The sequence below is a fragment of the Peromyscus californicus genome, unplaced genomic scaffold, assembly GCF_007827085.1.
Source record: "Peromyscus californicus insignis strain IS unplaced genomic scaffold, ASM782708v3 Scaffold_12__1_contigs__length_115047231, whole genome shotgun sequence".
Lineage (NCBI taxonomy): Eukaryota > Metazoa > Chordata > Mammalia > Rodentia > Cricetidae > Peromyscus > Peromyscus californicus.
The window spans coordinates 55,708,042-55,726,538 of record NW_026294413.1 but is presented as its reverse complement, the minus strand read 5'-3'; the positions used below and the strand labels follow the sequence as shown (position 1 = coordinate 55,726,538).

Sequence of the window (18,497 nt, the reverse complement as noted above, 5' to 3'; positions counted from 1 at the left end):
TTCTGAGGAGTGATTCCAGGCAGTTCTACATTCAGACAACTCTTTGGCTTAAGTAGACTTGAGACAGGCTTATAGGCACATAGCTCTGCCCCGTTAGATAACTCAGGTAGTTTGTACATAAACCACAGGTCCTAGACCCCTGTTCATAATGGATACAAATTCAAAAGTTTGAAAAACTATTTTGAGGCCCTCCATTAGATGAAAGAGAAAGAAGCCATGGGCCCTGCCTACTCTCTATGTGTTTACATATTCTCGTGTGTGTGTTGTGTGTGTGTGTGTGTGTGTGTGTGTGTGTGTGTGTGTGTGTGTGTGTGTATAGTATATGTACATGTATAGCATGTGTGTCCACATGTATATGCAGGTCTCTATATACAGACCAGGGAATTCTAAAGATCTACCTGTCTACTTTCTCACCCCCAAGTGCTGGGATCAGGACTCACTTCCTCAGACTTTATTTATTTATTTATTTTTTTCTTTAATGCTCATGCCCATCTAGCAAGCTGCTGCACATACACAGGACTCAGCTAACGTGGCCTGCTTCCGAGCCCTAAGGGAGGTTAGCGGTCAGTACACGGGACTCCAGCTCAAATTAGCATGACTCAGAACATCCATGTGAGTTCACTGTGAGGAATCAACTCAGTCGCCCATGCATTCTTCTTAGAACGCCAGCCTCTTCTAGACCAGAGAGTAACTGTTCCTCTCTGGCCAGACAACAAACCTCATGTCACCTCTGGGAGGAATGAAAACATTTTCCAGAAAGATTCTTGCAAGATCAGGCCACTTCCAGGTATAAAAGATTGGAAATCTGTTAGAATTTGGTCTTCACCTGTGAACTGTGAAGAAGGGTCAGAGCTAAGCACTATTAACTATACCTAGTCATCAACCATATCCTGTCAGCAAGGGACCCAATCACCACAGCACTCGACTGACAGGCCAGCATCTGGTCAAGCAGCTATACCTTCTGTATCTCAGATAGTGACTCACGGTGTACTATTAGTGTGTACTGGATCTCATACCCACCTTTTCACGTCACTTAAAGCCTCTGATGACATCAGAAAGGCAAAGAGCAATACAAATTAGCTGACTTGGACTTCAAAAACCCCAGCCTGAAGCAGCTACTCTCCAGCATCACCCTGCAGCAAAGGCTCTCAAGCGTTGACCTTGACAACTCCCATTTCAAGCCCGGCTTGGCTGCAGGACACACAGTGGGCAGAACTAAGAGAGGTAGCCATGGTTCTCAAGCTGGCTTAGCACATGTCACTAAGCAAGCCAACACATGTCTCAATCTTTCTCAGGAACTCAGACATATTTTATCTAAAAGGCATGCATTGACAATGCTGGATTACAGTAATAACTGTATCTAGGTGTTGCTTCACTGTTAAAATGCTTCATTTTATGTAATGCAATAAGGTAATTGTGTCAGATTTAATTGCCTTTAAATTGAGAGGAGTGGAACCCTGAGAATAATGCTCCATCCAACATGAAATAGCTACTCAGAGCTCTGAATCAGCCAAAAAATTAAACTCAAATTAATGAGAAGTGACTGTAAGTTTTACATTTTAGGATTATAAACGGATGAGAGTAACATTGCAAATTCCACTTTTCTTTATCTGAATCAAGATCTCGGATCTTTCTTTTTTGATTATAATGAAGAGACGGAGTGCACATAAGCAATCAACTGAGCGGGAGAGAGTGAAGCATTCTAAGAGTTCCTGGAATTCTTGATGGTTATATATAATTTATCAAGTTACATTTTTGCTAGAATGTACAAGTCAGCATAGGGAGACAGCATAGAAAACCTTCACACCAAACCCGCTTAAAACATCCTCTGTGGTTAGGGGCAAACCTTCAAACACTATGTTTTGGTGGCTGGATCTCCAAGGCAGAGAGAGGTGACTGCAGTGGCTTCCTTGGGTCACAAATGGCATTAGTAATAGCAGGCCTATTCAATTTATTTGCTTTAATTTGCAATCCATTTGCAACATACAGACTTTAAGAGGCACAAAGAGATTCCACGGATGTTCTGGGGCTGGGGAGATAGGTCAGTGGATAAATGTGCTTGTCACCAAGCCTGATTACCAGAGTTTTGTCCCCGCAACTCACACGGTGAAGAGAGAGAACAGATTCTTGTAAGTTGTCCTCTGACCTCCACATGCACCATGGCAGCTGTATGGACACTAACAGCATATACCCATACATGCACATCAAATCAAAATGTAAAACAACAGCCATACAGCCTTCCTACTGCTGAAACCTGATTTCCTTTCCCCTTCAGGAACCAACTGTGGCCAATCACTTTTCTATTCTTTCAGCAATGGATAATACGTATAAGTAAAAGGATATATGATGCCCTTTTATATCCAGTGCCTAAAAAATGCGTCTGCCATGTAGCAAGTACTGCAAAAGTACTTGTTTAATGGATGCAATCAACACTGCGCACTTCATACATCTTGCTGTTACTCATACACATCCCAGGAAAGCCCACAGCAATGCATTCATTAGATCGGAGTGCCTTGTTCTTTTCCTAAAAAGAATATATATATATATATATATATATATATACTGAATTTTCACAAAGTGAGAACTCACCTAGCCAGTATCCCGTTTAAGAAACCGAGAGAGCATGAACAATGTGCCCTTGGCTTGATAGCATCTGCATGCTAGATCATCCTTATCAGACACAACCCATTGGCGCATTCGTGGGCCTGCCTTTAAATGGCTACATAATTTTCCATCGTGCACACATGTCATAAATTATGGAGCCCGGCCAAGTGCCATTTTCTTCTCCACGTTTTCACAACAAATAACCTCTGACCCTGTCATCATTCCCCACCTATCAGTAAGATAAACTCTTTTACATGGAGGTGAAGAGTCAAAGGCTATGTGCATTTTCAATTTTAATCATTCCTTGCTGGGATGATTCGATTTTAATCATTTCATGTCAATAACTTGATTGTTAAAACCACTATGACTCCCAAGTATAGTTAGCAGATACACTACACTCTCATATCAAGTACACCAATCTCCCCAGTACGCTGGTTCCTTGGCAAAGTATGTAGCCACGAAGTTCACAGAGCCTACCTCTGAATCCAGCAAGCTGGAAAAGAAAAACTTATGACCCACGCTGTCAGGATCTGACAAGCAGTCCTTCAAAGGCTCACCGTGGCACAGAGCAAGGGCAATGCACTCTTCCCTCCTGCTCTGAAGGAAGCCAAGGCACTGTAGCAGAGCCTCTGAAACCAGCCGGACAAATGGCGCCTGCTTCAAGAGAAGCCTGATCCAGAAGAATAGCATCAGCACCTGCATGAAATAAGGCTGCATCTCTTCAGTGTTAAGCAGTCCATTCCCCACCAGAGAACGGGGCAGGAGAAGCTAATTTGGGAAAGGATGAGATGCCAGGCTCACACTTGAAGGCTTCAGAATGTGGCTTTCTCCCTTTACACAAATCCATTTCTAACAAAACTACCCTTTCCCAACTTCCACGCCATTCTCCTGATGCTCTATTAATATATGCCCTCCATTCATCCCTCAATGCTTTGTGTCAAACACAGTGACAGCCGTTCTCAAGCCTGCCAGTGACATGGTGAGAAGTGGCCCGACTTATTAATTTTGTGATGGGTACCATCTCAACATCATTGTCTTGTGAACCATAGATCCAGGACCCCATGGCGGAGGCCTGACACCACGTGACAAGTCAGTGGCCAAACCATGGAAGCCACAGTCATCCACTCTGCAGGCTCAAAACCAGTTCCTTCTAGAAACTCTGAAACAGGAAGCCATTTTAGTAGTACCTTCCTGTTTTAGTAGGAAGGAACTTTGGTAGTAGGAAGGTGGTAGGGCTTTTATTTGTCCTCAGACATCTTTAATTTTTGCAGGGTTGAGGCAGAAGCCAGGGTTTCACACACATCCGACAAATGTTCCACCACTGAGCAACACCCCAACTCCTGTGCCTCTCTACTGCTTCGTTTGTTTGTTTGTTCCCTGAAGCAGGGTCTCAGGTAGCCCAGGCCAAACCCAAACTCGGCATGTAGCTATGGCCCGCTTTGAACTGCTGACCCTCCTGCCTCTACCTCCTGAGTGCTAGGACGACAGGTGTGTGTCCTCACACACCGTATTTATCACAAAAACTCTACCTGGAAAATGAACAAAGAGGAATGGGCATTTTCTTCTTGGGCTGCAGATCTGATAAAGAAGTGTGCTCTCTCCTGGGGTGAGAAAAGTCGTTAGGAAACAAGTTGACACCACCCCTCACCCCAAGGCTCACGGATCTTTTGAGGCAGAGGGGGCAGAAAGAATGGACGAGCGGAAGGAGAGGAAAGATTGTAAGATTGACAGGTAATGTCAATAAAAGAGTGTTCTGTAGACACAACAGGGCATGTGCTCATATGAACTCACAGAGATGGTGACAGATGAACAAGACCTGCTCAACAGAGGGGGGATGGGATGTGTAAGCTCACCACTAGCTGAGGAGCTATTAGCATTTGGTAGCCACTGGGAAAGGAAGAGTCGGTTTTGTTGACTGTGACCCCCGGGGAGGCTGAGCACATGTCAGGGCAGCCCCCAATCTCAGGGCTAGCAAGACAACACAGATGGGCCTCCACAGAGAAGAAGAACAAAGGTAGCCTCAGAGTCCGTGGAAAGGGATGGGATGGTTGAGAGGGAGGAAGGAGAAGAGCTGATGGGAGCGAACATATTCAAAATACATTGCACGAAATTCTCAAAGAATTAATGTTTAGTTTAATATTTAATATATCTGAAAGTCAGCTACTGTCAGCTATCAGCAGTGTGACCCTGGAAGAGTCCCTTATGCCTCTGGACTTTCGTTCTCCTCTAACATGAAACAATGCCCAAGAAGTGGAACTGCCAGGATCTAGTTCTTAGGACTTTATGTCCCACACACAAGGGGGCAGAACTGTGAAGTTTTCTAACATCCTCGCACCTTGGTTTCACAGATAGTTTCTGGCAATAACACCTGGTGAAAAGACACCATGACCAAGGCAATCTACAGAGATGGCGTTTTATTTGGGCTTACGGTTCCATGACGGCACAGTGGCGGCAGGCGGCAAGAATGGGAGCTGAGAGCAGAAGCTGAGAGGTCAGATCTTGAACCCCACAAGCAGGAGGTAGAGCGAGCAAACTGGGAATGTGACAAGGCTGTGAAACCTCAAAGCCCACCCCCAGTGATGTACTTCCTTCAGCAAGGCCACACCTTCTAATCCTACCCAAACAACACCACCCACTGGGGACCAAGTACTCAAATGTCCAAGACTATGGGGGACGTTTCCCACCCCCCACCCCCACCCCTCACACACATTTGTTTTTTGAGACAGAGTTGCTCTTTGTGGCCCTGGCTGTCCTGGAACTCATTCTGTAGACCAGGCTGGCCTCAAACTCAGAGATGACATTTCTCATTCAACCCACTATGCCTGGGATTTGAGGGCCACATGGTTCCATGTTCACAGAACACACAGTACCCAGGTGACAAAGCTACCACAGGATGCGTTCCTGCTCATCTTGACGGTCAGCATCAGTCTGATTTCCAGACAGAATGCATCAATGCTGCAATCTCCTTCCCTCATGTTGCCTGCAAAGACAGAGAGCCTAAGATCCTTAGAGGAGGTGACCTGGGGGAGTCCAACTGCCCCCTGATGTAGACAATTGGAGTTAGATCAGGCTTGAAAATAAGAGAGAAGATAGCCCAACCAGCGGAAAGGTGGAAAACAATTCTGACACCATTTGAACAACAGGGAGGGGCTGTATGGAGCCCAAGTGCAGAGACACAAAGCCCACTTGTCTCTTGCTGGGATCCTGGCTGCCAGCGATTCAGTCACTGGATGGGCCTGTCAGCCTGGGCTCAGGGAAGGACACTGGACATCGCTTGGAAAAACACAATGAATTCATGCACTTATCAGCTGCTTCCCTGTTCCCATTGCTGCCTCCAAACCACCTCACCGAAGTACTTCTTTAGGCTTCCTAGTAAAACCCACTCATCCCAAGGCAAATTGGGGCTAATTATAAAGCAAGGTTGAAGCATCCCTAAAGAACTCTCCACACCCTTTAATGCCCACAGGAAGGATGCACACTGTAGGTGGATTTTGCCTCTGTTGTAAGGGGAAATATACACTTCCCTCCACGGGGAGCAAAATGGTGTTTTTTTTCTGAGACAAGGTCTCTTGTTGAGTAGCCCAGGCTGGCTTCCAACTAGGGGCAAACCCTCTGCTTCAGCCTCTTGAGGGATGAGATCACAGGTGTGTACGTATTAGCACATCCAACCCTCCATTGAGATACCAAGTACTTCTTGACCTCAGAAATACAGGCCAAGGGTCAAGTTCATTCAAAGTAATTTCAAAGTACTGGATCACACCTTTACCTACTTACCCATCTATCTTTTTTTTTCTTTGACAGGATCTCTCTGTGTAGTCCAGGCAGGTCTTGAACTCATGATCTTCCTGCCTCTGCTTCCCCAGTGCTAGGAATATAGGCATGTGCTACCCACATCCAGCTTTCTTTCATTCCTTGAATGTACTAAAAGTCCTTTATAAGTAAAGGGCTATGGCTGTTACACTACTACATTGAGTATTTCTGGAAACAAGCTAATAGTTGGAAAAGGTTTGCTTTATAAGAAAATTTGATATTGAGAGAGTGAATTTCTTAGCCCTGGTTTGTCTCTGCAAATCCATCATGGGAAACAACAAGTTCATTAAAAATTTCAGCTACTATGGTGGCAGTATCACACTGAGGATCATAACAGAAATTCTGGAAAGTTTTTGAGGGAAAGGTCCTCACTCTATCCCCCAGGCTGGCCTTGACTTCATCATCCTCCTGCCTCAGCCTCCCACTGCCAACAAGCTAAGAGATGCATGCCACTTGTCAGTGCCCATTTTCTTTACCTTGTCACCTGCAATCTCTTCCCCTTTCTCTGGAGAGACCCATTGTACAGCATCTCTATTCTAACAGGAAAACAACATAACTCCTTTCGTGGTACCGGAGCCAAAGGATTTTCCACATCTCCTTTCTCCCCATAGACCACACCTTCTTTCTTTGCCAATTCCCGCTCAACACAGCACCCATCCAATGACTTAGACCAATGCCCCCGACTCTATTCAGTGCCACCAGCTGCTTCCTTCCAATTAGCCAATCCAGCCATCTACCTCCATAAACAATGAGAACATTCTCCATTTTCTCCCTCTTTAATAAATGCAATATTGATGATTTCGGTTCCTCTCCTACACCAGTGTTCACATAGTTCTGGGATTATTAAGTTCATTAGCTCTACTTTATTGATCAGATGTCCTCTTTCCCGCTGCCATGTATCTTGTGAGCAGCATGTTTATGCGTATTCTGAGGAGTGGGTAGATCAGTTAGGTCACTGATGGGCAGAGAGTCACCCATGCCTTTGCATATTCACGGGGCGCTAAACTAACCGCAAGCCAGGTACCACTCCTGGGGCTGGGGTATGCTCTAAAAATTTGAGAGCTGCTGACCTCATAGCTTCGTATCTTAGTGTATCAGCAGACAGTAAATCTCAACAAATCAAGGGCTTGACGCGACGCAGAGGTGTGAGCCAAGACGGTGGTGCTTCCGCATGAGGGACCTCAGAAGGGACTGTCTGGGGAAGAGTTATCTGAAGACCTGGATAGCCAAAGAGAATTGGCTTTATTTTAACATCCAGGAAGCACATTCCACAAGAGGGAGGTGCAAGTGCCAAGACCCTGAGTCAAACTGAGCTTGCAGAGTTCAGAAAACAAGAATGATGCCAGCATGGCTGGAGGGGAAAGGGACGCAAAGGGGTAGAAAGAACACGGATCTCAATGGACAGGGCCTGTTATGTTATAACAGGCTAAGTTAGGACCAAGAGGTCCTATGTCACCAACCACACCTGGAAAGCATGGAGGACTTAATGGGGGATGTATAGGGATTAGAGCAGGGGTGGGGGGAGAGAAAGGAGTTGGAAGGCCACCAAGCAGTCTTGTAGGGAAAAGGAAACATCAAACACATCAGGAAGGGGTGCTCTGAGGACGAACTATGGAGGAAGGACAAAACTTGGTGATGGAACAAATTGGGGTGACTCTGTGTGGGGTTTGAGCCTAGCACAGAGATGATAGGAACAGGGGAAGGTGCTGGGATGGGGGTTGTCTGGTAAGCAGGGACTGTCTATCCCAATGCCTAAGAGAGCTGCCTCCTGTAGGCAGGATGAGAGGCAGAGATGCCAGGAAGAGGCCTGTTGCGGGGAGGGGGGGGGGGGGTATCAAAATCTGGAGATAAACAGACGCATATCAAGAGACAGAATGAAATCATTGGTATCAGGCAGGTAAAGAAGCCACAAAGCGAGAGGGCAGAGAGGACAGAGGTGAGGCCATGAGTGAAAGATCATGAAGAGATGGGATGAGAAGGCTGGACAGGAAAAACCCTCCAGGAGTCACCTAGGGGCTCAGAGCTTTCCTGGTATGCACAAGGTTCAAGTCCCAACACTGCGTGGTGGTGGGTGCCCGCCATCTCGGCACTCGGGCAGCAGAAGCAGGAGGACCAGAACTTTGAGTTCATCTTCCCCAGTGTTTCATCCAGGCCAGCCTGCCGTTACATGAGACCCTGCCTCAAAACGGGGGTGGGTGGGCACAACTGTATAAAATCTGTCAAAACAGAACAGAACAAAAGCCACATGGGGTGAAAGGGATTCCTATCTCCGACTCTCTTTACCTGACTACAGCGGAACTATTCATCCAGCCTCTATTCATTAACATGTATTGGTCACTCCCTTATCAATCCTGCTGATGCTGCCACAAACCCATGCAGGGCGGTGACAATGGTGCCCAAGTCTCAAGCGAGACCCAACAGGGCAACACTCTGCCTTCGGCACTCCAAAACCCTCAGTGGATCCCTGAAGCTTCAGACAGCAACAAAGCCCACATATACTGTACCGTGCTTTTCCTATACATACAGAGTCAAGCTAAAGTATCACTCAGAAGTTAGGCACTGTAAGGGAATAAAATGGAACAGCCATAACTGCCAGGATTATTACTCTTAGGTTTTGGGGCCATTAATAAGCAAAAAAACAGTCACCCAAATCCAGCACTGCCAACCCCCACAGTCAATCTGATGACCGTGATGGCTCCTTAGTGACTAACGGATGGGTGGTGTATACAGCATGGATACTGGAGATAAAGGGATGCTCAATGTCCTGTGGGACAGATTAGGATGGGGGCAGGGGTCACCATGAATTACTGGTTCTGGAATCTTGACTTACTATGTTCATGACCACAGATCACCCAGACTGTGGAGAACAGTCTCAGGGAAGGGCCAGTGTATTTACTGATTCACTGTTTGCTGCAACACTACAGAACACAGCTACCATGAATAAGGAGACTGGAAAAATGTCAAAGAGACTCAGCCAGGCACCAGCCTCCCCCTCTTTAGTAAGAAGCAGGCAACAGTGTCCAGCCAGAATCCACTCTGCTACTTCACTTCCATTCCCTATTTCTTTTTCTTTTCTTTTCTGTTTCTTTTTTCTTTCTTCTTTCTCCTTTTTCTTCTTCTTCTTTTTCTTCTTCTTTTTTTTTTTTTTTTTTTTTTTTTGGTTTTTTGAGGCAGGGTTTCTCTGTGTAGTTTTGGTGCCTGACCTGGATCTTGCTCTGTAGACCAGGCTGGCCTCAAACTCACAGAGATCCACCTGGTTCTGCCTCCCGAGTGCTGGGATTAAAGGTGTGCACTCAGCTCCATTCCCTATTTCTGGAACTGCTTCTTTATATGGTAAGCAATGAGGAGGAGGGACAGATCTGTCAATGACACTGTTAAGTTAAAAATAAATAAATAAATAAATAAATAAATAAATAAATAAATAAATAAATAGGAAAAAAGCCAGGCAAAGAAAGAAAGTATCGCATAAAAAATGTGTGATGGCACGCTGGCGTGGCTCTAGCCATCGAGGTAGCCACAGTCAGCAGTCTCCAACGTGACAAGAATCCCATGGCCTAAACAACGTGAGTCCGGGAGAGGAAACAGAGTAAGGAAGTTTGGTTTAGGGGTGGGACTGTAGGGACTTAGAGGAGACCTGTGTCTGTTTGCTGCGGCTGGAAGAGCCAACAGCGTCTCATGGCTGTGCTCTAGCAGTCTGTTACATGATGCCTAAAGCAGGAGCATTGTCTTGGCTCAGAACCCTTTCAAAAGAGAGCCCTCCTCTGCGCGGGTCACCTCTATGGCTACTCACATCAGAAATCCAAACTGACATGTTTTTAAAATATAAATTTAAAATCACTACATGGAACCCAAAACATGGGAACATCGATACATATTCTATTAGGAACAAACTTTTTTTTTCCAAACAAAAACACTTAGAAGCATACATTTGGCATATTTATGGAACTTTAATTTTTTATATGTATATATTTTATGTGTATGTATTGCAGCAAGTGTACATCTGGTGCCCATGGCAGTGAGAAGTGGCCTCAGGTCTAGAACTGGAGCTGCAGATGAGGGTGAGCCACCGTGTGTGGGAACTGAACACTGGTCCTCTCCAGAGCTGTAAGTATTCTTAGCCACTGAGCCATCTCTCTAGGCCCCTTGTGTATCCCTTTAATGTCTGGCTTCACAGATGGCAGCTGAAGTCTCATATGGGCTTGTGGTCCTGCTGATGTCAAACAGGCATATGACTGCCATGTCACACTTAACCTCTGAGCAAGCTCCCACAAGAACATGAGTATGGAAAAGGGACAAGGATTTTTCAGTACCACTATGAAAAGCTTATGCCTCTCACGAGTCCCTGCAAACCACTCCCCAGTCCCCTTCATGTCCTGGACCATACCGACATAGTATTCAGAACAGTACCTCTCTCCAGACCCCTTCATGTCCTGACCACACTGACATGGTGTTCAGAACAGCACCTCTTTGGAAAAAGTGTGAAACAGCACCCCACTAGTTCTGAGGCATATTAAGTCTCTGACCCCTCTTCTCTTAGCCTCATGGTTAAAGCATGAACACATTAAGGATGCAACTGTGTAATATCTAACACCATCATAGGCAGTGATGTGGTTGACAAGTATTAATTACTATTGTGTCTCTCAGATGGTTCTACAATTAATCAACTGTGCAAGACTCAGCAAAGGACTCAATTTGAGTTTAAATCCAGAAGATTGGTAGACTTGAATGGAAGAGAAAGCTCTCTCTGGATTTTCTAATTGACACTCTGCGTTGACTTCAACTGGAGTTAGGCCATGAGCCATGGTTGGATTAGCAGAACCTGTGGCATTCCCACCAACAGGCACTTTCAGATCCTATCCAGAAGTTACCAATATACACATAAATCACATGCATTCATCAATAAGTCAAAATTAGTATAACTTGTCGCTACATTGTTATTTACATTAATAAAGGATATGGTATCAAAACCGAGAAGTAAATGGACAAGTATTTCAATGAGTCTTATTATCAGTCCTCTCTATCTTATTTGACGTACTCAGAAACTTCATCCTGTGGGAGGGAGCCAGGGTGGGGTCACCAAATTGCCAAAGACCTTCATATGATCCTGAAGCCAAGAACCCTGGAGTGAAGCAACTCACTTTCCCTCTCTAGGAACCAACTTCCTCTCTTTCAAAGGAAACTGGAGCCGCTGGGGGTGTAGTTCAGTTGATAAAATGGTTTCCTAGCATGAGCAAATCCATGGGTTCAATCCCCAGCATATGTACCAGGTGACGCTCCATGCCTAGAATCCTAGCACTTGGGGTGGAGAGAGTCAGGAGTTCAAGGTTAGGCTGGGCTACAAGAGACTTGTCTCAAAAAGTAAAATAGAGCTGGATTTGGTGGCATACACTTATAATCCTATCATTCAGGAGGCATAGTGAAGAGGATCCTAAGGCCTGCCAGGGCTACTTACCTCAAAATTTAAATTAAAAAAAAAAAAGTAGGGGAGGGGTTAGGAAGGGGGCTCAGGGATTAAGGGGATGCACAGTTTTTGTAGAGGACCAGAACTCAGTTCCCAGCACCCACATCAGGCAGCTCACAACCACCTGCAACTCCAGCTCCAGGGGGCTCCAACACCTTTGTCTTGCATGAACACCTGCACCATGCACATACCCACCCACACACATATAAACATGACTACAAATAATAAAAATACATACTTTTAAAAAACAAACTGGACCAGTCACTGTGAAATCCCCTCCCTGATGGCACATCCCAGCCTCAGGAATACTGTGCCCAGGGTGAGGCAGGATGGCATGGCAGCAGGGGACTGGCTGAATGCACCAGGAAAAGACCCAGAGTCTGCCTTAGGTCTTACATCTGCACTTGAGGATCTGCTCTACAGAGCCTGATGCTTGAGGCTAACTGGGGCAAGCAGAGCCAAACTGTTGGAGGGCTAACTGTGAAAGCCAGTGTTTCCCTCCAAAGACTTCCTATCATGCATAGCTATAGATACCGGAAATCCCAACATGCATCAGTGAGCTGCTTTGCAAACAGGCCGCAAAGAATATCATCTTTGTTCCTGACATAAATGGCTTGTGTAGAAGCTGACTTAAAAACATACTGAAGCTGAGTGTCATGATGCATGCTAGTTAATTCCAGCATCCTGGGGGCTAAGGCAGGAAGATGGAGAGTTCTGGGCCTGCCTGGGTAACAACAGAAAAACCCTGACTCAGAGAGAGACAGAGAGTAACTGAATGACAAGCATATTTATCACTGATATGTGTTTAAAATTTAAATATTTGTATTTTACAACTCCATACACTGAAAACAGCTAAAAGGAAGAGTCACAGGCCTGGCTATGTAGGTCTGTAAAGTCAGTAACTCAGGAGGCTGAGGCAAGAAGATTCCAAGTTCAAGGCCTGCCTGGGCTACTAAGGAAGTTCAAGACCAGTCTGGACAACCTAGCAAAACTCAATAATGAAAATGAAAGCGGTCTGGGAGTGCAGATCAGCGGTAGAACACTCGCCTTGTACTCACAAGGCCCTGTGTTTGGTCACCAGTGCTGCAAATAAACAACATCGAAAAGAAAAGTGAAGGGCTACATAAAGTTGCCTGGCTTCGGAGAATAACAACACTTATTCCTAAGTACTAAGCACTCAGTACCTCGTTCTGGAGTATTGATGGTGAGTATTAAAGTGCTTAGTCTTTAGAATTAAGTCTACCAATCCCCTTTCTGGATAACACAGATGTCCACAATGACCATTTAGGTTCACCTAATACTAGAGGCTGGACTAGCATTGTATTCAAGAACTAAGGACTCCCGGACATTTTCAGTCCCCACTGGAAAACAACCTAGAGGGAACTAAACAGACAGGACGGTGGGGACCTTTCCCAAGCACAATTCAGATGCAGATCACAGTCCACCCTCACAGCAAACCTTCCCTGCGGGACAGCCTCCTCTGAGGCACACAGCCATAGTGAGGGCAGCTGTGAGTCACCGAAGGCCTCAAGATGGCTACCGGGTAGCTTCCTTCATCATCTGCCCTCATAAGTGACAACATCCCAGGGCAGTACAGCCACGGCAGGACACCCAGTGACATTCAAACAACCCAAGGAATGCTCCCTTACTTCCTCTTCTTCCAACAGAACCCATATTGGGACAAGTGAGCTGTCAAAGCTTAACTGGAGAAAACTGTATTAAATCTCTAGAAAAGTTACGGTAGCCTGCTTTACAAGGGCACGTCCACACCAGGGGCGCATACTACTGAATACACTTATAGAGGTTGACCCCATGCCCACAGCAGACATGTTCCAAAACCCCAGTGGAGCTCGAAACCTTGTACATACTCTGCATACATGCCTATGATAGTTTAATTTATAAATTCAGCCCTGTAAGAAATGAACAATAACTAATAATAAAGGGTTTTAATAATATACCAAAATGTACCTTATATGGATGTGTTCTCATTCTCTCTCTCATATCCCATTTCAGAGCTGGGCCTCAGGTGACTATTGAGAACCATAATGGCAGAGAATAAAATTGTAAGGAGGACTATTGTTTACCTGGCAAAACCTTCTGATTGGCAGAAATAAAAACCCTAACCTTCACTTGCCAGAAGTCTTGCCCTGGGAAGACATAAAGAAGCCTCTACCCCGTCTTTATAGGGTACTAATGACAAACCAAGGTATGATTCCATCAAAGTTCAACTTGGGGGACCAATGGGTTCACTGCTGACAGCGCATGAGAAGAGTAGGTGACCCCAAAGCAATCCTGGCCCCAGAAAGTGTCACCCCAGCATGGACGGCGGACTTCCCCTTTCAGTTACCTTTACACTCTCTATGTATGTGCGATTAGGGCAGAATTAGTACAACTAGCCATGCTGGGCATGGTGTGCATGCTTTTAACCCCAGCACTCAGGAGGCAAGTTCAAAGACATCAGTTCCAGGGCAGCCAGGGCTACACAAAGAAATTCTGTCTCACAAATAAACAAACAAACACCTAGCCAGTAGGGGCTGGAGGGTAGAGCTGGGATCCTAGAAGAGAAACCAATGACCCTTCCCAACCCCGCCTACATCAATAGTCAATAAATCTGATCTGGGTGCCAACAAGCAGTCACAGCTATTTTGCTGAAGAGGCTAGCATTCCGTATGTAACACCTGGTGTGTGTGTGGGGGGGAGATGGCACAATGTGGAGACTCAGTGAAGAGCTGCAGAGGTAAATCTGAAGGAAGCAGGAGGCAGATGTGAACCCCAAGAGAAAGGCTAGAGATGGATGCAGCACTGGAACGGTCCTGTAGATGGGGGCCCAAGCATAGGGGGGCAAAGCCCCCCAGGACTGACTCTCCATGGAATACTGAACCAGAGATGAGTGGACCGTCTACAGTGGAGAGTTCACAGAAAGGGCAGTGAAGGGAAAGGATTCCATTATGAGAACTCTGAATGAAAACTGGGTTCCTTCGGGCTCTCCAGCAGCCAGGGAAGGTTTCCAAACACAAAAGCACAGACACCCGGTGAAGACTCTGTCCTGACCTCAGTGCATTTTCTGGGCTTCAATACCCACATCTACCTCAGTCTGCTGTGTCTAGTAAAGTCAATGTCCCAGATTACACCCTGCAACAACTTTGCTAAGATTGGCCCCCTAGAAACACTATCTGAAGACTTTCAATGACCTTTGATTAATAACCGAAACCCTGACTCCAGAACCCAGAGGAATACTGGAAACATTCGCACTCCCGTGCCTTTGACAACATACAGCACACTGTTGGAAACATACTTGTTGAGAACGTTTAACCTAGGTAAAATTAGAAATGACCCTTTTATAATTAGCGATTAGTTACTGGTAAGCATGCTTTTATTCATTAATTAGTACTCTATACTAATTATACTGCTCAAATAAGTTCCCTCTTTTTGGTGGAGGAGATGGAATGGGCTTTGGACATTCTGTATGATTGACACACCTAACCCTTCATCAATTTTACAGTATTTCACTTACACAAGGACCAGCTACTTACTAGCAGGCACCTGGCCAACAGTCCTATCAGAAGTTTGGGGGTTAAGTCAAGACCTGGTAATCAGGGGCTAAAGAAATCTCACTTATCCGTGTGACCTGCAGCCATGTGAAGGAGCAAAAATTCAAAAAGTAAAGCCTAATTTAAAAAAAAAATCGTTTTGGGAATATACACATAGATACATATTTACAAATGTACATGTGCGGGCTTTCAACTTGCATGAAATTAATAATATACTAAAGACGAAACGGGAAACCTGAGTCACCATTCCGTAGGCACCCAGGACTTAGTGTCTGAAAGGAGTCTAGATGTCACAACAGACTAATTACTTCAGGCAGTGTTTCTGCAGGACCGGGAGGGGAAGAAAAAGAGGGGCGTGCTGCAGGGAGTGAAGTAAAGGATTACATTTCAAACGTGCCAAGTGAACGAACCTGAGAGAAACTGACAGAATTCTCACCCGACACATTTGTTTATCCCAGAGGCTCCCTTTAAAGTCTTATTGCCATGGCAATCGCCCGGCTAAAGGTGAGTGCTTCCCACCTGACCTCGTTCAATCAAAAGTGAAAGCGGAAACTTTTTCCACCTGGGTCCAAACCCGCATAACCACGGTTTCGGATCCAAACCAAGAGGACAAACAGCTCAACCACCGCGGGGCTCTGGGGTACTGAGATCACGAATGCCACGCGCCAGCTGGGAAACTGTGTCACACCTCTCCAATACCCCAGTAGGTCGGATGGGTGTCCTCACACACAGCCCCAGGACCCCTTGCCCTCTTTCCCACGTCACACACTTCCTGACTCTTCCATCATCTCCACTCGCAACTTGGGCTTCTCATTCTGTTTGTGACTGCGATCCGGACTGCCGACCCAGGGAGGGAAGGAGAGGGACTTTGGGGCTTCAGAGTGGGATCTGGCAAAGGGCAGGCGCAAAGCGCACCATCCCACGTGCGGCCCCTCGCCGGCCACCCACATCAGAGGGGACCCGGCGCGCTCCCACTGTGCGCGGCGCTGGAGTTGGGGTTCGGATGGGGGAAATCGGAGTCCCCAAGCCTAGCAGCACTTTTAGCAACCAGGGAGGGCTGGACTCCCGGGGCTGCAGCACCAGGGGAACCCGGCGGTGGAGTGTGCGCCAGCTCGGCGGGGCCAAAGCCCGCGGACTCGGTGGCGCTCGGGTACGGGGTGGGGCGGGGCAAACACTCACCAACCCCGTACTTCTGCCTCTTGGTCGGGATCCAGCGGGCCATGGCGACGACCTCGCGCCGCGGCGCTAGCGGCTATAGCTACTCGTGCTCCTAGCGCTGCATGACTCTTCCGCCATGTTCCGGCAAAACTTGGGCGACTTTGGCGCGCCGGCCGCGTCTACGCCGCGCCGTCCCGCCTCGCTCGCGCCCGGGGCCCCGCACGCCCGCGCCGCCCGCCCGCGGTCACCTGCTGGGGCCGGCGGCCGCGCTGCCCCGCGCGCCCTCCCCGGCGCCGCCCCGGCTCCTCCCGCTGGCCGCGCCCTCTGCGCCCCGGCCGCCCTCCCGCCTGCCCGCCCGCCCACCCGCCTTCCCCGCCGACTCCGCCTCGCCCCAGCCGGAGCCGCGGCCGAGAGCTGCCCGCCCGGTCCTCCCGGGGTCGGCTCTGCGGTCCCCTGCGCTCCCGGGCTGCGCCGCCGCGCGCGGAGGAGGAGCTGGGGAGAGAGTCACCGGTCGCCTCCGGACGCTCAGTAAATATTTGTTGAATGAATGAGCGGTGAGCTACCGCCTTCGCCTCCGGGAGCGTCTGCCGAAGCCCCGGGAGCCGGAAGCCGGGTTTCAAGGCCCGCAGGGAACTAGTGCAAGGGACACGGGCGCTTCAAAAGTATCCAATCTAGGGGACCTTCCGTTAGGAAACTGTTGACAAAGCTCTAATCTGGAAATCCCGAACTCAGGGACTTATTTCTTCCCATTTGCAGTTTCACACCAAGGGACGGTGTCCGCTCCAAGGGGTCCCCTTTCCAACTGGCCCCCTGCCCAGAAGCCACCCCGGTGGGGAGGACCCGGGAACATCCATCCCTGGTCTTTTTCCAGACTCCAGATTGAAGACTCCAAAAGGCGGCTGTGCGTTGAACTGCACAGGGATGCGCGTGGCGCCCTCTGCGGGGAGATGCTCTTCCCCTGGAGAAACCTCCAGAATGAGGTAGACTCTCCACTTAGTAAAATTTCAGACTAAACGGCCGGTTAGCTTCGCCATCTGAAAAAATACCTCTTGCGAGAAATTGTGTTGTTCTTGGAGTCTGTGGAGGCTTTCTTGCCAGTTTGGAACCTGACAAGAATAGAACATGAGATTAAAACACGCAGTAAAAGACAGTAAGGCTTGATTAGAGATGAGTGAGCTCTGGTGACTTTTTGCAGACCATGCCCAAATAGCTTTTTAATCCTGGTTTTCCTCTTTAGAAAGTAAGTCTCGAACTTGGAGTCCTGGATGAGATAAACGTAATAGGTACCTATTAATGACCCTGCTCCGGCCTTTTTCCTTAAAGTGGTGCAGTTAACATCTCATTTTAAATGTCAGTTTTTATTCTTTATAGGGGGAAAACTCAAAGTTAGACACCATTACATAATGTGTCATTTATTACTTTTGTAATTTAAAAATAAGTGTTCGCTGTGTACTTAATACTGGATGTTTAAAAAAATATAAAATCACCAACGAATCTAAACGACAGGAGAACAATCAGCCACATCACAAACTGAGCTACTGTACTAGAAAGAGTTCTGAAAAGAAAAAAAAAAACCAAAATGGGTAAGAAACACTCTTTAAAAAAGAAAAAAGAAAGAAATTCCGATAGGAATCTATGCATAATACACAGCAAGACATAGTTCCATCGCCGTAGACCTGGCATCCACAAAGACCCCCACCATCTCCCCAAAATAACTTCTCCTTGGTCAATGACACCATGATCAACTTAACCACCCAGGCTAGGTAATGTCTTCTTCCTTCCTCTATAAGTGGCCTACCATGTGTTGGGCACTGTTCTGGAATGGCGGTTCAGTAGTGAGGTAAGTGAGACCCCCACCTTCACACCGCTGGTGAAGGAAGTAAGACAAGAAGAAATAAATGCATGCTGCCGGA

At 47.0% G+C, this 18,497-nt stretch overlaps 1 protein-coding gene across 1 annotated transcript in view; it reads right to left on the bottom strand.

The window, feature by feature from the left end:
* Positions 1–16,808, bottom strand: part of Dock5 (dedicator of cytokinesis 5) — a 194,345-nt gene extending 177,537 nt beyond the window's left edge. Inside the window, exon 1 of the mRNA XM_052732867.1 lies at positions 16,606–16,808. Within this exon, the coding sequence (XP_052588827.1) occupies positions 16,606–16,648 (43 nt within the window). The 5' untranslated portion in view covers positions 16,649–16,808. The remainder of the gene's footprint in view (positions 1–16,605) is intronic.
* Between the last annotated feature and the right edge of the window lie 1,689 nt (positions 16,809–18,497).